The 27,686-nt window shown below is 35.4% G+C and overlaps 1 protein-coding gene and 1 long non-coding RNA gene across 2 annotated transcripts; one reads left to right on the top strand and one right to left on the bottom strand.

Moving 5' to 3' along the window:
• The first annotated feature begins 14,133 nt into the window (after window positions 1–14,133).
• Window positions 14,134–15,285, top strand: LOC145058964 (uncharacterized). The gene is made up of 2 exons (XR_013686589.1): window positions 14,134–14,375; window positions 15,043–15,285. It is a non-coding gene; the product is annotated as an uncharacterized LOC145058964 (long non-coding RNA).
• A 1,245-nt stretch (window positions 15,286–16,530) lies between these two features.
• Window positions 16,531–22,023, bottom strand: LOC145056831 (transcription initiation factor TFIID subunit 5-like). Its single transcript, XM_079004557.1, has 20 exons — window positions 21,894–22,023; window positions 20,883–21,095; window positions 20,714–20,795; window positions 20,528–20,606; window positions 20,332–20,429; window positions 20,192–20,248; window positions 20,012–20,099; window positions 19,810–19,919; window positions 19,611–19,718; window positions 19,380–19,531; window positions 19,202–19,312; window positions 19,044–19,113; window positions 18,918–18,954; window positions 18,679–18,831; window positions 18,517–18,593; window positions 18,324–18,440; window positions 17,975–18,240; window positions 17,799–17,894; window positions 17,621–17,702; window positions 16,531–17,324 (listed from the first exon to the last, which is right to left on the bottom strand). Exons 2-20 carry the CDS (start codon window positions 21,068–21,070, stop codon window positions 17,271–17,273), a joined length of 2,025 nt encoding a protein of 674 aa, XP_078860683.1. The 5' UTR covers window positions 21,071–21,095; window positions 21,894–22,023; the 3' UTR covers window positions 16,531–17,270.
• Between the last annotated feature and the right edge of the window lie 5,663 nt (window positions 22,024–27,686).

Below are 27,686 nucleotides of genomic sequence, written 5' to 3'. Positions count from 1 at the left end.
GTGAAATCGTTTCAATGATTGAATATGTAGTCGATTGAAGAAACTCAAAGGAAGTTAAAATCAAAGGAGGCAGAATTGATTGTGAAGGTCATATGGGTTTAGTAGCATATTGATGGTCGAAATCACGTTTTCTATTGTGGTTCGGTGGACGAAAGTTTGATAGTGAACGGATTTGTGAATCGAATGAATTGGGACGGATAAAGGTTTCGACAAAGAGTCAAAGAAAATAGTCAAAATTAACGAATTGGAAGTTGTTGTGAATGATTATGGAAGTTGAATTGTAGTCGAAAATTAATTGCAATGGAGTTTCGAGATGTCAAAGTGTATATATGTTGAGAACTACTTAATTGTTGAAATCGAGAAGTCAAGATGGTGTTACAGGAGTCGATTCTAGTTTTCCAATTGATTTCAACATGGGCATCAATATTATAGAGATGTTGTAGTGCGTCGAAATACATTGATGGTTGAATGTTATCGAGAATTCGATGTGGGTTCTTCTGATTCGATAGTTGGATGAAGTCTTTGAGAATGAAAATTGAAGGTTATATGCGAAAGTCTTTTGAGAACTGAGTATCAATGGTCGGATTGAAGTTTATGAGTTGAACAATTAAAATTTCGACTGAGAATGGTCAAAATGGTGATTTGATGGTCGAAAGTTTGGAAAACGAAAGGTCTATTTTGGAGTCAAAACTCGTCTTGGATATCGATTTGTTTGAGAGTCGAAAGTTGAGTTTTTTTAGGCGAAGTTTGAGGTTTCGACTACTATTGCGTTTTTGCATCTTTGGGGAAGAAGACTCATAACCTTTCACATTTGGTCCCTGAAGTTTTAGAAAAATGGCACTTTTTATCCAGAAACTTTAATTTTTCCAAATTTTGGATTTTTTTGGGGGATTTTAAGAGTGTTATTTGTGCAATTTTTCAACAACATGAACATTTGTGTTCATTTTATAGGAGAAAAGGGGTTCGGGGAGTCAAATTTCGAAAACTGTCATATTTTTTCGGATTCGTTGCTTCATTTTTGTCTCATATCGAGGGGGAGGATTGTAATGCCAAATCATCATTGAGCACTTTCTCATTCTCATTTGGAGTTTTATAATCATGTTTCGATTATAAAAGGGGGAGAGATTATGAAATGGGTATTTGAAATTGAAAGTTTTTGGATATTCGTTTTTGGTGAATGATCATTTTTTATTGAACACCGATGTGACCTTGAAGATAAATTATCTATCAAGTGATTCAAATTGGAAATTCTTAAGTGGTTCGGGTTTTCCAGTTCTATGAAGGGTTTGGACATAATGAAGACTTTTGGGATGTGTTTTTTTGGCTCAAACTTGGGTAGTTATCCTTGGAGTTTTGGATACTCAAGGACTCACGAATTACCTTTTGATGCTTTGGATTGTATTGTCTCACATGTTACAACCCGGATTAGAAGACGACTGAAGATTTGAAAATTTTTTGGTTGCTTCTACATTTGTCACGTTTGAGGTCTTGTTCGCTTGTTGCTTATTTTTGGAGATTGAAGTCGGGTCATCCATTCCAAGCTTTGAGGGGGAGAATGTTAGGGTGCACAGTTCTCCATTGGATGGTATCTTAGGCTTACCCCTTATGATATGGGTTTTTGGGTTGAGCTAGCCTATAAATACTAGTCTTGGTATCATTATATAGGTTAAAAGAGCTCCTATTGTATAGATATATATAGAGAGTAGTTCTAGAGAGAGAGGGAGAGTAGTGTAGTAAGCAAGCACATGCTTCTACATTTTTGTACTTTCCTCATTATCTATGCAATATTTACTTAAACTTTAAATCAGGTCTTATCGATTATGCATTGATCCTTCAATTCTGCATTTTTCATCGTCATTGGGATCCTACACAAAGGTGATAAACTTTTTATGACATAAGATTTATGACATACAATTATCACATACAATCATAGTGTTTTTTAGTAAAATGACATATGTTCTTATAACTAGTTTTTTCATTTTAAACAACATAACATATGTGTATATCAAGTTTGAAACTAGCTTATGTGTACATAACATGTTCCTGGTCAAAATAGCATTTTATAAACTACGTTTTGAAGCATTTTCACATAAAATGACAATGTTGTTTGTTGTATGTTTTGCAATATATAAGAACATATATCCCCCCCCCCTCCCCCAAGATACTTAAAAACATTAAAAATGGTCGTAAACACTCACCTTAATGTGTGATTTTCGGTTTTTAAGGTGATAATTTGATTTGTTAGGAAGCACCGCAAGATAGCATCGATTAGCAACCAACTTTGAATCTGGTTTTAGGCTTGAAACACCCACAAAATAAATAATAAAAACTGGAGTCTAGAACTTGGAAACACCAAAAGAAAGTACCAACACAAGGTGGCAAGGTGGTGGTCGAAGGCTGACTAGCAGTGGCAGCAAGTGACAATGGGGTGACGGAGCTGCTCTGGTAGCTTTGCTACCTCCGTTTTATTTTCTGCTGGCAGCGAACAAGAGGGAGGAAGGATGGAGAGGGGGCGGCAAGTGGCATGGGGTTTAGGGGTGGTGTTTGATCATCAAAACAAGGGGATGGGGTGGAGTGGCGATGGTTTACGTAGGCGATGGTGTTGCTCCGGTGGGGTGGTTTTTGGACCAAGAGAGAGGGGGAATTGGAGAGGTAAAGAGTGAGGATGATGGCTGGTGAATGGTGTGATGAAATGGCGAGCCAAAAGCCTCCTTTTATAGTGTTTAGCAAGGTCTCATGAAAGCATGTACGTCATGCTTTCTTAGAAAGTCAAACGCTCCAAATTAACCATGCCTTGTACTAGAAGGTGAGGAGTGTACTCCAAAAAGGTAAGGGGGGGCTTAATCAGGTGGGAAAGGGGGAAGGGACAAAAATGGTTGTTTTCTTCTTGCATGCAAGGGTGGTGGGCCATGCTGAAGTTATTTTCTCAAAAATGCCCTAAAATCATCCTAGTTTTGTGTGCCAAGTTCCCGACACCAAATATTTTTTTCAAAAGTGGTGAATGATAGAATCAAGTTCAAGGATCCCAAAAACCCGAATGGATTAATTTTCGAATTGTAGAACTATTGGAAATTGTGATTAAGTGCCTCGAAACGTCCGGTTTTTCGAATTTCACAAAAATTTTACTAAAAAATTTTCAAGTATGGAATTAAATAATAGACCATAACCCGAGTCCACAAACGCTATCGGAATTTACATCTGAGGTGTGCAAGTGCCTGAACGGATCTAAACGGTTTATGTAGTTTTAAGAAAATCGGTATTATACCGGTTTGGTTTTTTATAACGGTTATATATTTTGCATACGAACTCCGTTTTAGACGTTCTTTATATTTTCAGAAATGGTGAACATGTATAATGAGACTTGAGTGTTTACTTTTCTCACAACTGCTTAATATGAAATTTCAGTTTTTCAGACGTATTAACTAGGGTCGCAGTTTGTGCTTTGTCATTCGTTTGAGATTTTTCACAACTGAAAGTAAGATACCATCTGATATCTTATTTTAATTGAAATAACACCATTTATTTTACAAAATATGCACTAAATCTCAATAGGTGAAGTTACAAAGAAATTTGCGGTAAATTGAATGTCTACAGTTTAGACCTAAACTTCAGGATGTCACATTACCTCCCCGTTAAAGGAATTTCTTCCCGAAATTATTTCATTCTAGACTATTTTGTTCCACAACTGATCCCAAATTGTCCTCCCCATGGATATCCGTGAAATAAAAAAATTCAAAATTAATTTTGTACAAAAAACAGCAATGATAATTATAAATTAACGATATGATACATTACTGAATTCATCAATGTTGGATACTAAAGCGAAATATCTGTCTGTCATAGGCTGATGAGGAAACTGCCCATTGAAACCATTCTCTAACATATATAAGACATACACGAATCGTATCCTTGTCCGATAAGTCATTAAGCGATCCTTCAAACACATCACCCACATGTTGTAATTTCACAAAGTCAAACTTCTTAACCATAGGAAATACACGAGATCAGAAGGCAGCGCCGGAATCGAAGGTAGCATACTATTCACCAAATTGGAAGCCGGTGAGAAGACATAATTCTTTCTTCTCGAAAATCAGCTTGTACCCCCTGATCTCAAAAACCATTTCCTCTACTTCGCTTCAAGGGTTCGTCACAAATTTGTGGAAAAACACGTAATGTAGAAGTAAAAGGGTTCCCTTCTACCCCACTGGAATATAGAACTACTTACAGAAACATGTCTTTTGGAACATAGCCTTGTGTGGCAGTCTATCCCTGAGTGTCGCAAGAGTATTCACAATAATTGTGGGTTCGCAAGATAGCATAATTGATGCTTCAAAAATATTGTCATGCTGCAAATAAAAGCAAACAAATTGATTTTAAGGTAATTTAAAAGTGTAAATGGTAATCCGGAACAAAATGTGATGAACATTCTGTAGTTGTACTTTGCATTTCGGATATGTTCTTCCTGTTCTGGAGTAGCTCCTCGCATTTCAGACATTCCAGAGTTGTTCCAGAATTTTTTTTGTTCTGGAATACCAAATTCCCATGTATAATACCCTAATACACTCTGGAATACCCTAAGACGAAAGTTAACTACTTTTGGGTAGGTCCTAAATCTAAATTAAACATCTATAACATGTCTGGAACATGTTATATGCATTTCGGACCTGTTCTTCATGTTCCCAACTAACTTACTTACAACAAAAAAACTTAAAATCAAACTACTAAAACTGTATGAGTGAAGGACTTAGTTGTAAACAACCAAATCATCAAGATCGTGTTCCATATCTTCTTTGGTTCTTTAGTCTGAAATGTGTAGAAGATGATGGAATGTGTCAGAATGGGTTTGTAGTTTGTTCTCCGGAATGCTTCAGGTCTAAAACTGTATGAGTGAAGGACTTAGTTGTAAACAACCAAATCATCAAGATCGTGTTCCATATCTTCTTTGGTTTTTTAGTCTGAAATGTGTAGAAGATGATGGAATGTGTCAGAATGGGTTTGTAGTTTGTTCTCCGGAATGCTTCAGATAAAATCCGGAACCAAGTTTTGTAAATTGAGCTTCGGACATGTCGGAGTACTCCAGAATGCACTTTCCAAAATGTCTTTAATGGGTCGGGTTGGGTACACGGTCCAAAATGGTTTCCGAAATGACCCATTCCGGAGACGATGGTTATTTTGCAAAAACCATTTTATAGTGGTTATTTTTTTATAATAAACACAAAAAATGGTTAGATTACTTAATTTCCCATAATAAAAAGGCTTTTGGGTTTTATTTAGATAAGAAAGTATTTTTGAGAAAAAGCTCATAACCATCATAAATAAATAGGGACTCAATAAGTCATTCATTAAGAGATATACAACCAAAAACCCTAGGAGCTCCTTTGGAGCTAACCCTAGCCACAACCTTCTCTCTCTCTCTCTCTCTCTCTCTCTCTCTCTCTCTCTCTCAGCAACGTGCACAATAAAGAAATTAGGAATATAAGGAGGCCTTGATCAATTGGAATTCTAGCAAATACTATTCATTTTGATAATTTGTCTCCAATCTAAGGTATAATTCTAAATGAACCATAGATTGATAAAAAAAATATATATATTCATTATGTTCTAAGTAGATTCAAGGCTTTGGGATTAATAAAACAAATTGGTTTGTTAATGTTTCTATTGTTTGTAATATTATTATTACTTTTTTATATCATTAGAGCCTTTTTTAGTACGATAAATCACAAAAATTATGTTGGGTTCGGATTGTTCATGAACATGTTCTTCATGTTCTTGGTAATAGTTAAAAGACAATATAATTGTTTAAAACTTTTATGAAGTAGATGTTTAATTTAGTAAGGTATTAACATAATTGATTTTTCACGTGTATCTCATCAAAACATAAGTCTAAGTATCTCAAAACATCATAAACAGAGTGTCCATATCAAAAACATATGTCAATATATCAGAGTAAACATCCCATGCTAAAACATTGTGGTGTGTGCAATGCAGTCATCCCGAGCTCTTCCCTTTGCTACCAGAAGTACTTGAAACCAAAACTGAAAACCGTAAGCACAAAGCTTAGTGAGTTTCCCCAAACTACCACATACCATTCACATAATCAAATAACCACATATAAACATATCGTGGCCCCTGCCCCTTCATCGTGCACCGCCCGGCATCGGACAGTGCCCGATATCGGCCCCGCCCGGCATCGAGCAAAGCTCGGTATACATATAAACATATAAACAAATACATATAGAATAATCATATAACATAAGCATATAAACATTCCTCGGGCCCCGCCCGGCATCGGACCGTAATCCGGAAAGCATACAAACATTCCTCAGGCATTTCCCGACATCGGACCGTAATTCAGAAACATACAAATACAGACACATGCAAGAATCACGAAGACATTAAGCATACAAACATTCCTCGGGCACCGCTGGGCATCGAATCGTAATCCGGACACATATAAACATACATCGGGCACCGCCCGGCATCGGAACTTAGTCCGGAATGCATACAGTCATAAATACGGGCCGACATTGGTGCCTTCAGCTCGTTCAAATAGGAGGAAACTCACCTCTCTCTGCTAAAGTCTTGTGAATAAATCTTTGGCTGCTGGCTGACAGATCCCCGAACTATCAACATCAAAACAAAACCCAATTAACCATTTCGGTTTCAATGCATAACCATAAATCCATACTTGGGGTAAAAGGACCATTTTACCCCTAACCTATCTTGGTCCAAGACCAAGGCCCAAACTCACACTCTGAAGGCCCAAAAACCGAATAACCAACCAAGTCCCAATTATGGCCCAATTTTCCAAATTGGGCCCAAACCCCTCACATGGGCCTTACCATGAAGCTCATCCAAATATTCTAGTCCATATACTTTTTCTTGGATGGCCCATTAAGAACCCAAACACCTAAGCCCAAAAGAAAAGGCCTAACTCGAAGCCCAACATAATAAGGGTTCTCACATAAAATGACGATTATGGTTAAGTGTTCTTACTTAACCCATTAAGGACTTAATCCATTAAGTCCAACACTCCACTGGGCCAAACGTACAACGTAATCGGGCATAAGTCATGACTTCAATCCACCGGTCCAAACGCGGGTCCCGACAATTCCAAAACTAACATATCCAAAATTAGGGTTTTCTAAACCCTAATTAGGGTTTCCAACCCAATTGCATGCCAATTAGGTCCACATTTAAGCTTGTAGATTAGTTAGAGTTTCACTAGGTCGGGCACCACCCACTGCTACATCAGGCGATGGTGGTCGACGGTGGTTCATGGTGGCAGCCACCACTTCACGGTGGTGGTGATGGGTTTTCTTCAACTTTCAACCAAGAAATGCTCAAGCAGCAACACACTACTACAACATATGCATTTCCCACGATTTCACACACACACACAACCACCTCCCACGGTGGCTGGTGGCGGTAGAAGAAGACAATATGGCGGCAGCCACCATGGTTGGTTGCCATGGTGGTTGTTTGTGATTTCCAACCATCTATACACACACACACACGGCTGAGCACGTGCTCCATTGCTGCTCTAAGCAGAATATGCACCATACACACGCAATTATCACGTACAACACCGCCACCCATGCGGTGGCATACGGCCGTCAAGGAATGCAACAAGAGAAATAGCCGCTCAGAGCGGCAGTGGCGATGGGCGTAGCAGCGGCAAAACGGAGAAGAAGGGTTGAACCGCAAACGACAGCAGCAACGGCAGAAAAAGGTGCTTGCTCGTGGTCCTCATTGGTAACTGAAGCAACGACGGTGCTAGATGGCTGCATGGACTTCGGCGGAGAATTGGCGGTGGCTTGGAGCTTCAATAGATCGGAAAACGAGAGGGAGTCGGGTGGTGGCGACTAGAAGGTTCACGCATGGCGGCTGCCTTATGGATTAGGGTTTCTCGATGATACATCTTCAAACAAGAAGGGAAGGAGCACCAGGTTTAATCTCGTGTCTCTTTCAAACTTATTTCTTTTTTTTCCAAATTTAGTCCCTCCTCGTAAAACCTTTTACAACATAACTCCATATTTTACCATGCAGCCCCCCAGTTCCAAAATCTTTTCAATTTAAGCCCAATATTTACCGAACACCCCCTGACTTCTGAAAATCTTTACTTACCAATCTGGAAATTACACTTAACCCCCAATATTCAAAAGTTATGACATTTAGCTCTCCAAACCAAAGCCTTGCTAAATTATGGATTTAGGGCTACTATTCATTTACTAATTTTATCTATTTATTTATTTAATAAACGGAATGTTACATACTCATGTAATGAATTTATTAATAGTTACCCATGCAACGAAGTTTACTAAGATCACAATTTAAAATAAGGTTCCCCCAATTTTCCAGCACGGAAGATTGTAGTCTCCAAAAATGTTGTACTTTTGTAACACCCCGGTTTTCAAGTATTTTCAAATTTATCCATTGGTTTTAAATTACAAGTCAATTTGATCTGTAAGTCCAAGAATAATTCCTTGAAGCCCTAGTGGTATTTTTGTAATATGATCTGGAGGAGTACGCTAAGCGTACATGTGTGTACGCTGAGCATACACTCACGTACGATGGGCGTACTCACATCAAGAGGAAACCCTAAATTTTAGGGTTTGAAGGGTATTTAAGCATCATATTGGCTCATTTCCTTTCCACCTTTCAGCCTCCACTCCCTTGCGACGTTTTTGCAAAACCTAATCTTTGAGTGTGCTTTTTGGAGATAAAGTGTATGCTTTTTGGTGTGTTCTGGGTGTGTTAGAGGAAGAAGAAGATTCTTTGAGAAGCCTTGGTGAGGGAGCAACTTGTGGATCTGGGATTCTTACCTTCTTAAGAAGCTACAGAAGGTATAAAGCTTCAATCTTGCCTTGTTTTCTTTTAGAACTTTCCATGAGGAAATTATGTGTTCTTAATCCCTTTTCTTGGTGTTAATGAGTATATGTTACTCGAAGACCAAAGGATTCGTCCTTTCTGAAGAAATAATGTGTATTAAGTCATAAAAATATTATCTTGACTCTTTTGGTGCATGCATGAGGTCTTTAGTGGTTAAGACAAGCTAGAAGATTGGTGTTGGGCCTTATTAAGATATTCATAACCATCAAGTTAGGACTTTATGATTTGGAACACCTCTTTGGACCTAGATTTGAAAGTTCGACGTTGGACTGAATGGGATAAGCTCTTAATCGAAGTCTTGCATGGCCACCGCGTACGTTGGGCGTAGGTGGTCAATGGCGCAATTTCAAGTCAATGCAGAGTACATTGAGCGTACAGTTGGGTACGCCCCGCGTACTCAGCCTGTTGGGTTTCGAGTTTGGGCTTCAAGCTTTGAGCCACCCTTTGGGCTTGGATGCTTGGTCCCTTATAGGTCCATCTGATAATGGGTGTTTTAGGCTAGGTGAAGTGTTGGACCTTGGAGTAAGGCCCAATTAGGAGTTGGGCCCAATTTGGAAAATTGGGATAATTATGGGCCTTTTGGATCAAGATTTGGGCCTGGGTCTTAGCCCATCTAGGGAAAGGGTAAAGTAGTCATTTACCCTAAGTATGGATTATTAGTCAAGGATTGTAATCCAATTATTAATTGAATGATTATTTTGTTGTGTTAGTGCGGGGATTTAGTGAGCTAGCAGCCAGAGGCATTCAGTGTGATTCAGCAGTGCGACGTGAGTTTTCCTCACTGTACTTTCGGGTCGAAGGCACCAAGGTTGATATTTTTGATATGATGAGTATGGAATAGATATGCATGTGTTAGGTTCATTTTTACGTATCATTTTAGTATTTTTCTTAATTATTTTCACGACATATTGTGTATATTTAGCATGCATTTCATACGTTTTATTACATTGTTTGTTTGGGACAATTTTACTCGTTTAAGCTTAATTTGTGCAGATTTATGTAAGCGGGTAATGACATCTTAGATGACCAATAGAAGTCACATGGAAAGCCTTGCAACCACATTCGAAGTCTCGTAACAACATCCACGATAAAACAATAAAACGAAGCGATTTAAAGGTTTTTTGGAAATTTGGCAGCAATGCGCAGTCTTGGTAAAGTAATTAGATCGAGGGGTAAACGTGGTCCGATCGAGTTGAAATTTTACCGATGCGTAGCTAACTCATAGATATTTAATGTGGACGGTAGAGATTGGATTTTGAGATCGTTTGATGCTCTTTTTGGACCCCGTGAACAGCAACACGAAATATGCCCAACATCATTAAATGACGGCCCATTGTGATTTTAGCTTAGCCCAAAATCTGATTTGTTTTTAATTCCATTTGGCTGCCCATCTTGGAAATTCATAGCAGCCCAAATAATGAATTAAATTGTAGTCCCATGTTATAAGTTCAGCCCACCCATGAATTAAAGAAAGGTCACATGAGATACAAAGAAAAAGAAGGTAGCATCGATCGGATATACATACATTCACACATGCAACATTTTTGGGGGCAAAAACAGACACACGGCAAAAACAGAAAAGGGGAGAACAAGAAGGCGACTTGAGGGTTTTCTTTAGGTTTCAAGCATCAAAACAATATTTTAAATTCTTTTTGTAAGTTTTTAATTTCCGTCGATTGAATTGTAATTTTCGGGGTTTAGTCGTCTTAAACGGCTAAACCACCGGGTTTGATGTTTGAATTAGTTTAATTATTTAGACTCATTTTAGATTGTTGTGTAAGATTGTTATTTAGATTTAATACACTCATATCCATATGATTTCTGATTTTCATTAATTTCGTTGTCCCAATTTTAGTTAGGCTTGAGCAACCCGGTTAGGGTTTTAACGATGAATTGTTAATCAATTAATTGAATATGTAATTGTTCTTTTAATTGGTCTAAGTAGAAAATAATACACGTGTGTTATGAAATCATGTTGGTACAATGTAAATTCTCCGAGCTCACATGAGGGTTCATTGTGTTTGGTGTTTCGTGTGTACTTTAATGCGACTTTCACCTAATTACAAATTGCTCGTTTGATAATTTTGTAGTGATTCAGTTCTAATTGAAATATTTGTTTTAGTTAGATAAGTTCGCATCTTGCTTAAAGAGCTTGTTTTAATTGAGTGTCTGGTGAAACGGGTTGTCAGAGCTTGTTGACAACCGCGGCCAAACTAGGAATTATACAAAAGTCGTTGCACGTAACAATCCATGATACACATCTAAATCAGTCTTTTGATGCTAATTCAGTCATCAACTAGTTAGTACTTTGTAGTATTTATTTATCGTATTTTAGTTAACATGTCCGGTTTTGTAGTTTGAACTTCTTTTTTATGTAGTTGATCATATGATTTGATGTTGAATTTGTATTCTATTTGGTGAATTTGGTTTTGTGTTAATTAAAAAAATTTGGTTTTAATTTTGATTCATGTTGGCCACTTGAATTAGGGTTAGATCTTTCAAGTTATTTGATTTGCAAAATTCGTAATTGTTTTGTGAATTAAAACCAGTAAAAAACATTAAATTGATTTCCATTGAATGATTTTAATGTAAACCAGATTTACACATTCTTACGCTCCCGAGCTTGTGAGGAGTATTGGATGTTGTTGGGAACATTTGCACAAAACTTAATGCAATCTTTCAATCTATTTCTAAGAGCTTGTTTAGAGTAGGTTAGTAAGGTTAGGTTTAATTCAAAGAGCTTGTTTTGGTTAAAAAACTTGGTGAATGGGAAGTGTTAGAGCTTGTTGCTTTCAAGTACCAACTTAGATTAGAATTTAATTTGACATCAATTTATCATCAACTTGCATCATTAGGTGAATATAACTCGAAACCATATTGTTTTGATTTTTGTTTCTAGTATTTCTTTTATTTTATTTCATTTTAGTTTACTCGTTTGCAAAAATCATCCCCCGCATTTACTTCTTATGAATAGGAATAAAAACATGACTATTTTGGTGTATTTATGGATTAAAACTGAGTCCCTGAGGATCGACCCTGTTTGCCACTATTACTATTATATATAAATCATATAAGTGCAAATAGGATTTATTTGTTTGATGGATTCGACACCCATCAGCATGCTAGTTTTGATATGCTAGTTTGGTATATATGTAAGTATACCTGTGATATTGTATGTTTATCTATTTATGATATTATATGTTATATGTCGACATATTGTGTGGGGTGGGTTGAGGTTGTACTGCTCCGTGTTGTAGCCAACAAACCCTGGAGCAAGCCAGATATGAGCTGGGCATGCCAGAATCATACTGAGGGCTCATGAGCATTCCAGATACGAGTTGAGGGTTAGGAAAGGCATGCCAAAATCGTACTGAGGGCTTAGTGGTACTCAGTCTGAGGACTGATCAGTTCGGGGAGCAATCCAGACATAAGTTGTAGGCCAAGGGCAAGCCAGACTTATGTTGTGGGCTCAGGGGTAATCCAATTTGTTAGATGTGGAGTCATTGCATGTTGTTATTATATTTGTGTTATTTGTTTGTGTATTGGTATTTTGGGGGAACTCACTAAGCTTTAGGCTTACAGTTTTGGATTATGTTTCAGGTACCTCAGATGATCGTGGGAAGGCAAAGGCTTGATCATGCACCTCCTCATGTTGTGTTTTGTAATTTTGGGAGAACTCTGGTGTTAAACATGTTTTGAAAACTAAAATGTAAACAATTAATATTTTTGGTTGGTTTGAAAAAGTTTAAATTTTTATGAAATTTTATGGATGTTACAACTTTCATCTACTGATATAAAGTCCAACCTCCGAACAAATGAGAACGAAACCATTTGGTTGAAAAGGGCAAACATCTTATAGAATTTATTGTCCAAAGATCCAAATCTTTGGGAAAAAAACATACTAATCTTAAGGAGAAACTGACAAACATGAAAAGAAAACATACTCGCTCTAGGAAATTTGTTACATATGTTATATATGAATGGTGGGTCAATGAGTCTTCTCTGATGTTATGTATCTACAATGTGATGACTAAGCTCATTGTTAAGACTCCTCCTTATAAACACTAAGAATTACCAAAATCCAAAAAGGTAGAATCAAAAATCATTTCCGTAAAGAGTCTTAAGAAAGTAAGAAACACTAAGTGGAGAAATGTGAATTCCACTGTGAGAGAGAAAGAGAGAGAGGTGGGCACTCTCTTATTTTTAATTATTAAAATAAAAAAATAAACATTAAATTTCAGTTTTCGGAGATACCAAATACGCAACGAAACTAGTTCAAAATGACCACCAATCCGAAACTTTAATGGTTTGGACATTTTTTTCTGAAAAAATGCAAAGCACAATGACCATTTTTGCAATTTTGTCAAATAAACATTAACAAACAAATAATAAAAACAAAAACAAAATTAACTACATTTTACTCGCTACATATTCAAATGATTCAACTAACAAAGGTTAACTAAACTACAAGCTAAAAATAAGTCAACACTACAACCAGTCATAAGGGTAACGAATAGGGGTGTAAGTGAGCCGAGCTACTCGTGAGCTACTCGGGATCGACTCGTTAAAAGCTCGACTCGAGATCGAATTAAACGAGCCTGAGCCGAGCTCAAGCTTAAATACGAGGCTCGTTTATTAAACGAGCTCGAACCGAGCTTCAATTCATGGGCTCGCGAGCCTAAACGAGCTTATATATATATATATATATATATATATATATATATATATATATATATATATATATATAGAGAGAGAGAGAGAGAGAGAGAGAGCTAGGTTCAAATGTTTTTAGCAGGTATTGTGTGTCTAAATGCACCAATGAGAATTCAAGAAATAATAAACAATTAAATAAATCATTTAAGGGTATTTTGGACCTTTTATACTTTTAATTAAGGAAATCATTTAATTGAATCTTGCAATTAAGGAAATAGAGTAAGTATATTTGACCTAGCCTCTCTCTTAAATCCTGTCTAATAAAACCTCCAGAATCCTCAAACCCTTTTCACTCCTAGTTCACCAACCGGAAGATGCGATTGAAAAATTCTTCAATGGCAGAAGATGCGAAGGAAGGCAGTCAACGGTTCTTCGTTCCTCTCCCGTCGTCGGCAGCAAAGAAGATCAAGGGGAAGATCCCCCTGTGCTCATCTTTGTCGGATTAAGGAGGAGAAGCACGATTGGAATCAGAAATCAGGAAGCACCTCCAGTGATTCACCGATTCGAAGGAGGAAGAGGAGGAAAATATCGATTCCATGAAATCGTTTATCGCTAATCGAGTCATCTGTCATCAAAATCGATTCTAATCTTATTAATTGATTTTGTGTTTGAACTAAATCAATTTGTTGAACAGAAATCGGGGAAAAGCAACAGCAGCAGATGGCGGTGAAGAGGTGCTCGGTGCCTGTTGTGGAGTCTGCAAAAGGAGGTGAAAACAAAGGCAACAGGGGATTTTAGGTCGTCAACGACACCACCAAGAAACTGAATTGGTATGCTCTTGTACTAATCATAACATGTTTTTTTAGTTGTATCTCCAGTTCTTGACCACCAAGAAACTGAATTGATAAGACTCTCACTAATTTTTTTTTGAAGAAATTGAAGAAGCACACCAAGTGTTCGATAAAATGCATAGTTGAAATCTAGGTTTTTTTTACTGGTTCTGGTCATGTTATTTGGTGTAAAAATAAACCATTTGTTAATTGTTAGTAAGAATTTCAATTGGAATTCAGATACTTATGTAAATGAATTTCAATGTCTGCCACATTCTATTAGAATGGTTAATTATTTATATGCATTATGATAGAATTTTGGTTAATTGTTTATATGTATTTTGATAGAATTTCAATGTCTGCGACATTCTATTAGAATGGTTGTATTGTGTACTTCAGAATTTATAGTATGTTTTTTTTAGTTACAGCTTAAATGAATCATTCTTGCAGAATGTCTTTTAGAATGATGTTAGTAACAATCATCAATTTGATGTCTATTATTCGCAAAAGATTTTTAAAAGAATGTTATTTAAGTGCATTTTGTAATGTTTTCTGTCAGAATTTATTTATATAAATGTATTCTGTTAGAATGTCTTTACGAATGTTTGTTAACTAGTATATTTGTTTAACGGGTAATACTAATGAGTAATGTATCTTATTCTTTCAGAATTGCATAGAGAAGGAATTCAATATTGATTATACAAGAAAAATATTTGGAATCGAGTTCAACAACAAGTATATATGCGAAGATCAAGTGGATTATACGGACCACTGAAGAAGATCAAGTGTATTTGTTCAATAATTGTATATTCAAGAATGCTATTTTTTAAGAATTTTATTCATCTTTGATGATATTCTTTTAGAATATGTATAACTATTTTAAATGTATAAGGATATTAGTCTGTAAGAATATGAATGAATTTGTTTTTTATTTCTCAAATCAAATATCTGCATTGGAAATATATTCTGCAAGAATAAAATCGAAATCGAAAATATATTTACTAGTTTATGGTTGGCATTCCGTCATTCTAACAAAATAATATTCTATTAGAATAAAATTCTGAAAGAGCATCATTCTAACAAAAAATATTCTGATAGAATAAAATTGGTAAAAAATTAAAATTGAATTAATTAAAAAATTCAGATTTTTTTAAATTAGGATAATTAATCATCCCTAAAAATCCAAAAATTTCCTTTTATAAATGTAGTTAATTGTCCAAAATACCATTTTGCTTAAACTTGTGTGATTATATGCTACATGTTACCCCATTGTAATATCATACACTCTCAATTCATGTCCATTGATTAATTTCATCTATTGGTCCAGATCTGTGCATTCTGGCACACAATACTTAGTAAAAACAAAATAACCTAACCCTATATATATATATATATATATATATATATATACACACACACACACACATATATATATATATATATATAGAGAGAGAGACGCTCGTTTAGGCTCGATTAGGCTCGCGAGCCCACTAAATTGTTAACGAGTCGAGCTCGAACTTCATTTTAAGGCTCGAATCGAGCTCGAGCTTCCTCAAAATTAAACTAGTCGAGCTCGAGTTTGGTCAGGCTCGGGCTCAGCTCGGCTCGTTTACACCCCTAGTAACGAACTTTCAACTGTATTCACATTTAGTCGTTGAATTTTTTTTTTTGTGTGCTTGATTTACCCCTAAATTGTTTGAATTTTTTCACCTTTTGCCCTAATGACCGGTTACAATCGATAATAAGGGTAAAATGTGAACATTTCAAATAATTCATGGGTAAATCTAAATCTAACACGAAAAAAAGTTCAATGACTAATTATGAACTATTTGAAAGTTTGTTACCCTTTCAAGTCATTATCTCTTACTGTAATCATCCCTTAGTTTATTTTGTCATGTGTTGTGTTTGTAAGGAATATTATAGAATAGAATGTGTATCACAAAAGCATGTTGTAGTTCATTGTTTTAATCCTAGTCAATAAGATAAACTTTTAACTAGAGTTTCTTTATACACATATAAGTGAAACGCCAACCCACAAAGAAGAAATAATCAGTAGAGTTTCACAAAGGCAAAAAGACATACAAGCAATAAAATGAAATATAGATCGAAAATCAAAAAGAGCATGGTGAGAATGTACACATAGAACCAACACACAAATAGAAAAGATAGATACAAGTAATAACTAGGAAGAAAAGCATCCACAAAACAAGTTAAAATAAAAGCAGTGAAAACTAAGCAAAATGCACAAATAATGTAAAGGCAACTAACACTTAGACTACTCATGTACTACTCCACGACTTTGATCTTATGCATCCACTCTCTAATCAAAGCTTGTGTCCTTATAAAGAGAAAAACTTCATTCAAATTTAACATTGCATTATCTTCACACTTATTTATCATATGTTATCTCTTCCTCACACGATCTACAACATCTGTATCCACCATGTGGAATGAAAACCGTTGCCTATGTCCTATATGTATGAAACCACCACAATCTTTGTTTCTTCAATTTCTATGTGATTAAAGTCGCTTCTATTGTATTTCAAATTGTTGTTTCTAGTACCTTACAAAATAAAGGTATATCACACGACTATTACAACATCCTCACTTTTGTGACCTTCATATTCGGTTTTTGCTCATTCTTAATAACATTTAGAACCATTTACAAGATAATGGCTTGAAAGGGTAACAAACTTTCAATTTTGTTCATCACATTTAGTCATTAAACTTTTTTCATGCTTGATTTACCCCTGAATTATTTGAAATAATTTCAAATAACTCAGGGGTAAATCAAACACGAAAAAAATCCAATGACTAAATGTGAACAAAGTTGAAAGTTCTCAAGTCGTCATCCCTAAAAGCAACAATGAAAAACACATCCCACCCCCTCCAATTTTACACATTTGTTGAAAGAGCCCCAGCACCAAAAAGAAGATTCCTTCTCGAAAACTGTCCAATAAAAAAAATGACATCGTTACAAATTTTCATATGTAAAGACAAATACAAGAAACAACATTGTACTTTCATTTGTTTATTTATTATAGCATCCTACTTTCATTTTTATTTTATTGTCCAAATAGGGATAGAAAGTAGAATATTATCATTAGGAAGTTTTTTTTTTGCCTTAATAAGAAAATATGGAAGTAATGTTTTAATTTAAAAAAATGAAAATGTATCGCTATAATTAAGAATAATACACAAATAGATGAAAGTAGGTTGCTATTTCAATTAAGTTGAGTGTTTACCCTTAAAGCATAAACCGGGGTGGATTTGGTAGTTAGAGTCTTGAGTGATCTCAGTCTATTTGTATTTGTATTTCCACTTTTACTAACAAATCAAACAAAACAAACAACACATTCATTAAGTAAAACTATATTTAAATTCATATAAAAAAAATTAAAAAATAAAAATAAAAATGATTACTTGTCTTCGGTTTTTGGTGGTTTCACACTTGTATTAACATCCCACAACTTGACGGTTGAATCAGCCGAACCAGACGCAAGAAGCGATCCCTCACAACTGAAACATATTCATCAGTACAACCTGTTTTGTCATGTGGGGCCCACGAATGAAATGAAAGAATAGAAGAGTTAGTTTACCTAAAAGCAAGAGACCAGACACATGAAGTATGGCCCACAAGAGGAGTGACACATCGACCATTGGAAACATCCCACATCATGATACTTCCATCTTCATCACCAGATGCCATGTATCTACCATCGGGTGACATGGCCAATGATAAAATCATACTCCTATGACCAATGAAAATTCTTATGCATTCACCACTTTGTACATCCCATAAACGAACAGTTTTGTCACTTGATCCGGTTGCCAAGTAATTGCAGTTCATATGCCATTGTACACACTGCCAAAAAAAAAATTACGTTTTTGGTCCCTCGGTATACCTGGTTTTTGCAATTTTGGTACTTAAATAAAATATATACTCACATCAACATCGGATAAGTGTCCTGCAAGTATCCTTAGAGGCTGGATTCTATCCATTGACCAAATCCTAGCTGTTCTATCATGAGATGCACTTGCAAAATAATGTCCAAGTGGACTAAACTGAAAATAATTACCAAATTAATTTAATACAATAGAAAATAGTAATAGTAAACTTTTTGACTTTTGACTTTTCTACCTGAACATCCCATACAGGGTAATTATGACCTTTGTAGCAGACGACATTTGCATTCAACTTTGTGCTCCATAATCGAACTGCGGTAAATGTTTATATATAATATTATATATTATATATATCCACTGTAAAACATGATAAAAAGAAATAAAAAAAGAAACATACTTGTTGAATCTGATGATGATGATAAGAGAAAATCCCCGAAAGGACTAAATGAAGCTGAATAAACTGGACCAGAATGCCCCTGATACAAAGTGTAAGACCTTTTTCCATTATTTGATCCATGTGTGTTTTCATCATTTTCACCCTGCAAAACAGCTGAAAACAGAAACTCGTTTTTTTTTTTACATTTATTTAAAAAGTTAATTATTTAAGTTTTGAAGTAAATAAGTTGGATGACTTACAACTCCCCATACGCCCAAGTTTCGCCATGTCCCACACCTGCCACATGTTAAGTTTATAAAAAAATAAGAAAATAATATAAATAATAGAAATTTAGAATGTTAAGAAATAAAATTAAGGGAAAAGACCTTGAGTGATGAATCTGAGAAACCTCCAGCTACTAATGATCCATCGTGGGATATTGATGAACAATTTAATCTGAAACAAACGAAAATAAAATAAAATAATATAAATAAAAGATAAAGAAGAAAGGAAATATTTGAAATAATACAAAATTTACAAATACCCGTTGTGTGTATTAATGAATGTGTAGAAACTAACTGAAGGAAGTGTGGAATTGTTTAATTGTACACGGTTTCTAAGGTCTTCAAGAATAGAATGTTCTACATCTGTTGATCTGAGATTTTTAAAAAAAAATTAATAAATAAATAAATGTTTTTAAAAAAAAAAACTATGTAACATACATTGTTGGCAAAGTAAGCTCGGGTTTGACCCGTGGGGCAGCAGTTGACTTTTCACCTTCCCCTCGGGCAGCTTTCCCTGCCCCACCAACAACTTTATCCTTCTTTAGCTTCTTGAGGGGCCCACCTTGCTTTCCACCTTCTGTTGATTTTTTCTGAATAATAAACACAACAAAATAAAGTAAAACTGTAAAACTAAACAATTAATTAAAATAAATAAATAAATAAAAATACCTTATTTTCATCTAACTCTCCTTCTTTGCCTTCTCCTTCTGTCTTTTCTGAATCTGAGAGCAACCCACCTGCTTTATCAAGCCGATCTTCTAAAGAATCTTCAAGCAACTATAAAAAAATTAAAATTAAAATTTTAGTTTCTTACATAGAATGTGAAAATAATAAGATATTTAGTTTTTTACTGTTTTTTTTTACTAACCCCCCAATGTATTTCTTTCTGGTTTATTAAATTAGCAGCATCTTGTCCACTTCCAACAAGTGAAAAGGCTTCAGCATCATCAGATATAGAGCTAGGTTGTCCAGGAGAAACTGTAGAAAAAAAAATAGTCCAAATAGTGAAAAGATTAAAAGTTTTAACATTTTTTTTTAAATGACATAAAAGATTGTAATAAAAAACTTACCTTGAAAGTCAATATGCTCATTGATAATACCAAGCATTGTAATGGATTGTGTCTTGTGTAGATATTGAAGAAGAAGATCATAAGAATACTACAAAGAAAAATACAACAAGGCTATTATTAATTATTAATTTATTATCATATAATATTTTGATTAAATTTATAAAAGGATCAAAAGGTAACCTGACATATCTTTATATTCACTTTGCTCTGCCTTAGAGTGTGAGCAAACTCCATTTCCTGCATATTTACAAGAGTTTATTTCGATATAGTGGAAAAAGTGAAATAAAGTTTATAAGTTAAGGGGTGTTTTGGTAATTAACCTCTAAATGAGATGGGGAAAGAACACCTTCTAATTTTGTGAGGTCTCGTGAATGCATCATCTCATGATCTTCACGAAAGGTATTGAAGAATGCTCGAGCTGAAAAGTGAAAACCCAAATTTTTAATAAAATGAGTGGCATATGTTGTAAATAACTAAATTCAAGATATGTATATGTGTGTGTGATTATGTGTATACCTTCTTGAAGATGGCTTTTTGCTATTAAATCCATGAAACAATGGATAAATACTGGGTAGAGAACACGAAGCAATTCATGCTGCATTGTTAAAAGCATTAAAATATAATAAATGAAGTAATGAACATATGATAAAATTATAAAACCAAAGAAGATATGACATTGAGTATATATGAATATATGGGCACCTTGTATAAATCTAGTGAGCTATATGTCCATGACCTCAACTTGCTGTATCCATCATGATACAGTGTTGGAATACTTTCTGACCTGAAAGCATAATGCATTGTAATAACAAAATAATTAATTGATAATTGAGGAAGATGTGAAGAGAGGGTAAAATGGTAAATATAGTACTGGGAAAATGTGAGGATTTGTTTAGCAAGATCTGGATCTGAAAGGGAAACATCAGTAGCAGTGATAGATGAGCTGGAGTTCTTGTTGTTCTTGTTTTGTTGTTCTTGTTGAAAAATCTGTTCAGTTTGGGTGAATCCCTTTTTCTTTAGATACAAATATACAGCTTTATCCAACACTTCTTCATCCATCTCAGTGTTCTTTGTATATCTTTTACTGAAACATAAGACAAACACGCATCACTAGTGAATTAAATCCAAACTAGGATCAAAATAAACAGGAATTCATACAGAAAAAAGAAAAAGTAGTAGTAAAAGCAACCAAAATTTAATGATAATCATCATCTAACGAATATTTGAACACAAAAGTCTTGTTTACATACGGATAAATCAAAAGGTCATTTCAAAACCCTCGAAATCCTATTTTCTACTCTGTAATATAAAGCCCTAGCCACATGATGTTCATGTTCTAAGATTGAAAAGCAAAAGAATGGAAAGTATGTAAGCGTAGAATTACAAACAACAAACCAAGAGGAAAAACCGATTGGGAAACAAATGTTTCCATTGTTATGATTTTAGAATTAGGGCTCTAAAGCATAGAGATTACAAGCGACCAGATTAACTATAACAACCTAAATTAATAAATACAAACAACTAAAACAATGATAACATCCAATTAAAAACTGAGTTTATCAATTCATAATGACAAAATACGCACAAACACACACGAGAAAGGTGAAAGAAAGAAAATTTGAGTCCACGATGCCTGCAATCTCCCTTCCAGCGAGTATGGATTTGCGTTTGGTGTCTGAATTTGTAGTTGACAACTGAAAAGTGCATCAATTTACAGAAAATTGACGATGCCGTTTTGAACTCGACTAACTAACGATTACACATCAAAACTAAGACTTGCAAACGACTAACTAGACAGGGATGACGAAGCAATTAAACAAACTAGGGTCACATTTACAGAATACACAACCATACACGAGCAAGACAAGAGAAAGCAAGAAACCTGAGTCGCCAATGTCTGAGATCTTCCTGCCTCCGGTGCCAAAACCTGTTTGTGTTCGTGCTCGATTTAGGGAGACGATGAACGAGGACGTGAAGTAGCAGAAGAATTATATAAACGAACTTAAGTTTTAACAAAAATATATTTTGTTATCCTTGTATACACACGTAAATGAATAAACTTTTTTAATAATTGAGATCACATAAATCAATAATAAAAATTGTTTTGTAAATATTTTGATTAAAACGTACTATTGTATTCATCTACTTAAAAAAAATGATTTGTTTTTTTATCATTCATTTTAATTGAAAATATATAATCATGATCAAAGTATAAAAATTCAAAACATCTTTTTTAAAGGGTTATTGTCACTCTAGCCCGATAAAGTTCCATATAATAGTTTAAATAGTCCCTCGTAACTATTTTTTGCATTTTAAGGGCATAAACTTGTTATTTGTTGGTTTAGAAGGGCAATCTTGAAAAAATGAAGGGGTCAACCAGTGACCCCATCTTACCTGGCATTCCATGTCATATTCAATAAGGTCATTTCATTGTCACGTGTGCACAGTAGTTAATGAGAGATATTGTACGTTTAAACCCCTCAACTGTCCCTTTCTTTCACTTTCGTCTATAACTTCCGCATCGGACTTAGTTGTTTATTTGTTCTTCGGTCCTATCCTTTTCTTCAAGTGTTAGTCACTCAAATCATGGAACTTTGTTGTTGCTATGGCCGTTTTCATGAAGATTGATCTATATTTTGCTAGATTTTTTACCAGATACCCCTCTATTACTTACACAGATGGAGCAGAGCAACGGTTTGATGATGTTGATTTTGCTGGAATGGACAAGAAGGAATTTGTCGAGTTCCTTGAAAGATTCGCATGTGAGATATGTGTGAATGTGTACTTTTGCATGTCCGATATTGTTTTTCCTTATGGTTTAAGGTTAATCGCGAATGACATGGATTACATGGAATTAATCGAAGTAGGGTATGCTTCTGATTGTGTAATCGATGTATATATGGACCATCTTGGTGTTAATGTACATCAATGGATTCTAGAAGAGCAAGCAGAAGTTAGCTGTTCTTTGGACCAATTATCTGGTGCAAATGAAGATCGTGAACAAGTTCACAGTCGTATGGATATGAATGATGGTATCGACATGCAAGATTTACATGGTGGTATGGATGATATTCCACGTCCAAACGAGGATTTGCAAGGAGAGCAAGATGATGACATTCACATGGAAGGGGACAGTGATCATGATAAGTGCATTTCTATGAACAAGACAAAGGAGGATGAGTTTCTGAGTAAGTTGTGCCCAAAGGAGCAAGTCACCCCAGACAGTCCACCTTGTGAAGATACATATGATCCACCAGATGAAGTTGAGGTAATTTCTACTAACCAGGCTATTTACAATGAGAATGTTCATTGGAAAAAGCAAAAACATGTATTAGGTATGAGATTTGTGAGTCCTAAACAACGGAAACATATGATGTGTAACTATGTTGTAGCAAATGGTTATCAGTTGTGTTACAAAAAAAAAATTATAGTAGGAGGCTGTTAGTGAAATGTTGTTCTGGGCAGTGCAAGTTTAGGATGTGGGCTTCTTGGATGCGTGAGGAAAAGTCTTTCCAGATAAAGAGTCTTATAAATGAGCATAATTGTGCAAGAAACTTCAAGTTAGATTCAATTGTCAATTATTCATGGATAGGTACCCATTACACAACACAATTCTTACAGAAACAAAAGGTTAGTGTGAGGCTACTTAGGGATGAGGTTAAAGAGAAATTTGGTATAGATGTGAGTATGGGATAGTGTAGAAGAACAAATAAGTATGCAATTGAACTGATTGAAGGAACATTAGTGGAGCATTATGCAAAGTTGTGGTCATATGGTGATGAGATTAGAAGATCAAATCCAGGATCAACAGTCAAAATTGATGTCAATTCTATGCCAGATGGTAAGAATTATTTTAGCAAACTTTATTTGTGTTTTGATGGGCTTAAGCAAGGGTGGAAAGGGAGTTGTAGAAGGGTTATAAATTTAGATGGATGTTTCTTAAAGAGCTTATGTAGTGGTGAGCTCATATCTGTTGTAGGAAGAGATGTCAATAATCACACATTTCCAATTACATGGGCAGTTGTCTGTGTAGAGAACAAAGAAAATTGGAAATGGTTTCTGGAAAACCTTAGAGATGACTTGCAACTGAATGATGGTTTTGGTATAACATTAATGTCAGGTCAGCATAAGGTTAGTAGTTTTACTTCCTAATTTAATAAGTTATAGTTTCATACCCTTTATATAATTTGTTACCATTGTTGCACAGGGGCTGTTAGAGGCTGTGAAGGAAATACTGCCTATTGCTGAACATAGGCAGTGTGCAAGGCATATTGTTGCCAACTTTAGAAAAAGATTCAGTGGTTTGCATTATGAAAACATGTTTTGGAAGCAAGCAAGGCATCCACTGAGCCTTTATTCAATGCTGCCATGAAGGAGATTGAAGTGCTTAACCCTGCAGCCTTTGCTTATCTTATGGACACCAACCCCAAATCTTGGAGTACAACATTTTTTCAAGGGGGAAAGATGTGTGATGCAGTGGAGAATGGGTTATCTGAGAGCTTCAACAGTGTCATAAGAGATGCTAGGAAAAAGCCAATCATCACTATGTTAAAGGAGATTAGATTGTATGTTATGGAGAGAATATACAATATAAAGATTAAAGGTAGTTCATGGCCTGATTACAAGCCTTGCCCAGCAATTACACTCCTTCTGAATCAATTAAAAAAAAAGCACAAAGGTACTTTCTAAACTCTAAACTCATAAATTAATATAATTACTTATGTTATGTCTACACTAGGTATTGGCAGGTTTTACCAGGTGGTCTTAACCAATTTGAAACAAGAAACATGGCTGAGTCCTATGTTGTTGACCTGGACAAGAAGATTTGCACTTGTAGAGTGTGGCAACTTAATGGGTATGGATGTGTGCATTCAGTTGCAACTATATCATTCCTCAATAGAGATGTTGGTGGTTATGTTGATACAATGTTCTATGGAGCAGTCTACAAGAACACCTATAAGTATCTAATTCAGGGGATGAATGGTAGCAACATGTGGCCACCTACTAACTTCATACCACCTCTTCCACTAATGAAGAAAAGAATGCTAGGTAGACCAAAGGTTAACAGAAGAAGAGATGCATCAGAGAAGCTACCAAGGCACACTGTGTCTAAGGCAGGGAAAAAATATCATGAAGTGTTTGTAAAAATGTTGGGCATAACAAGGACACATGTCCTCAAGCTGAAAGACCTCAAGTGCAAAAACCTAAAGTTGGTAGGAGGCCCAAACTAAATGTTAAAAAAAGGAAAACATGTGTCTGGTTGGATTTAAGTGTTAAGTTTGGTATTGGGATGTAGTAGGTTATTAAGTTTGGAATTGGACAAGTTGTTATGTTTTAAATTTGTTGTGTTTGGTTGGATTTAAGTGTTAACTTTGTTTAATTTGATTGTTCATATTCCGTACATACAAAACACATCAAACCCCAAATATAACCACTTCAATTAAATAAAGTACATTACAGATTACATAACAATTTAAAGGAAATAAAGTACATTACAAGTTTCAAAAGACATCAAGGTGCATTACAAGATACATAACAAGACAACTGGTCCAACTGACCTTCATTACAACTTGTACATGATTAAACAGAAAAAAATACCCAACTACATACTAGGTAAACCTTCAACTTAAAGACCTCAGCTTGAAGCTTTTTGTTGGACTTATACAACCCATTTATGATCAAACCTTCATTGTTGCACTCCATTTCATCAACTCAAGCTATAAAACCTGAACGAGCATCCTGATTCCAAGTATTTGCTTCAATTAACACATCTTAAAAAAAGTAGGGTTAACACCAAAATTTGAATAACTGGTAAATTACCTTTTCCGTGCATGCATAAAAGGGCCTTCCTGGGTTATTGGTAGTACGAGATGTTCTTATTATAGCCTCAGCTCCACATCCACATTCCATGTTCTTCATTATGTACCTTCACAGTGAAGAGTATTCGAAGAAGAAAACAATGTGCTAGAATGAATGCAAGAAGGTATATATGAAGGAACAGTGCATAAAAAAGACTATATTACCCCCATTGTGTAAGAGACTATATTACCCCCACTATTGCACTTTCAACGGATCCGTTTATCAAACTTACGAACTAATTTAGATAAAAAAACAATCGGCAAAGAACATCAGACAACTTTACAAAACGCCTATCATTTTGATAGGTGTAACATACACATTCTGAAATTGTGTATTATTATTATTAAAAGTGAATAAAATTGAGTGTTGAGTTCTAACAGATAGTTTTTACTAGAAATGAAGTAAAACTATGTTTAGAATCACTCATAAAATATTAAAAGTCTTATGAGATTCCAATTAATAGCCAAATAGTGAAATATAGCGAAAATATAAAATTTGGAATAAGTAAAATTTTATTATTGAAAGTTGTAGAAAATCTCATTAGAAACATTTAGGCGAAAACCTAGTCGAAATCCGAGTTATAACGAAGAAGTTATGACCAAACGAAGATCCGTGATAAATCTAGAAAATACTTTGTCGCGTAAAAATTTAGTTTTCGATAAACTAATTTTTAGCCTTAGTGATGTAAATGAAAGTTGTAGAACTCGTGAAAATAATCAACTTTCATATAAAGAACGCTAAAATCTGACTTTGTATGAAGAAGTTATGATTTTTCAAAGTTTCGGCTTAGCAGTAGACAACTAAAAACTCGAATTTTAGATCGAGTGATTTTTAGCCGACACAACCTAAACGAGAATTGAAGGTCTCATCATTTGTAGTACAACGGTAAAAAGTCTGACGAAAACGGATATCGGATGAAGAAGTTATGAATTTTTAACGGATTATCCTGTCCCGGTCTGTTAAAAATAATAATATAAAAATTAAAGTCAAAATTAGCCGACGAAGTCTAAACGAAAGTTGTAGAGCATAATTTTAGCTACGTGTGCATATAAAGAACGTCAAAAACGGAGCCCGTATGCAAAAGTTATGGATTTTACAAGATTTGGCACATTTTTTATTTAATTTTCGCATGAATAGTGATAATCCACGTGGCATCTTCTGATTGGACCGCAGCCTCGCGTGGCACCCTCTGATTGGTCCGATGCCGTGTCCGCCTCGTTTCCGATGTCGTGACTCGCCCTCGCCCGGATCCGACGCGTGTCGCGATGAGTCGTCTGAAGCAGCTTAGTCACCCGGTGACTCCTCGCATCCGAAGACGGCTGTCGAGTCCGAACCGAGCCACCTGGAGGCCTCGCATGCGAGCCGCGTGCCTTCTCCCCCTGCTGCCACCTGCCCTCGCTGACTCACTCCTTCTCGGCCGAACCCTCGCATCTCCTCCCTATAAATACAAGGCCTGCGAGCCTTGCCGAGGAATTTTAGAAAATTGCCATTTTTGGCCCCTTTTTCCATATTTTGACTATTTTGACATCCCCCGAAGCCCCGATGTCAATTTTAACACCCGAAACACGCCCCGAAGTGTCGTGAAGCCCGAAAAATTTATCTTTTCGGTTTTGAAGCTCTACTTTTTTAGAGTCCGGTTTTTAACTAATTCTCCCGGTTTTCAACAAATAAAGTCATATTTGGAGCCGATATGCTGCTCAAATTACTATTTTAACCCCCGATTATTTTAAGGTGAGTTCAGTATATAGGAACAATTGTATGTTATGTGTTATATGTGCTATGTGCTCTTCAGTGTTATTTTTCGGGTTATTTTCCC

Source organism: Lactuca serriola, chromosome 6, assembly GCF_051521515.1.
Source record: "Lactuca serriola cultivar US96UC23 chromosome 6, Lser_US96UC23_V15, whole genome shotgun sequence".
NCBI lineage: Eukaryota > Viridiplantae > Streptophyta > Magnoliopsida > Asterales > Asteraceae > Lactuca > Lactuca serriola.
The sequence above is the reverse complement of the archived record's forward strand: the minus strand, read 5'-3'. Positions and strand labels throughout refer to the sequence as shown.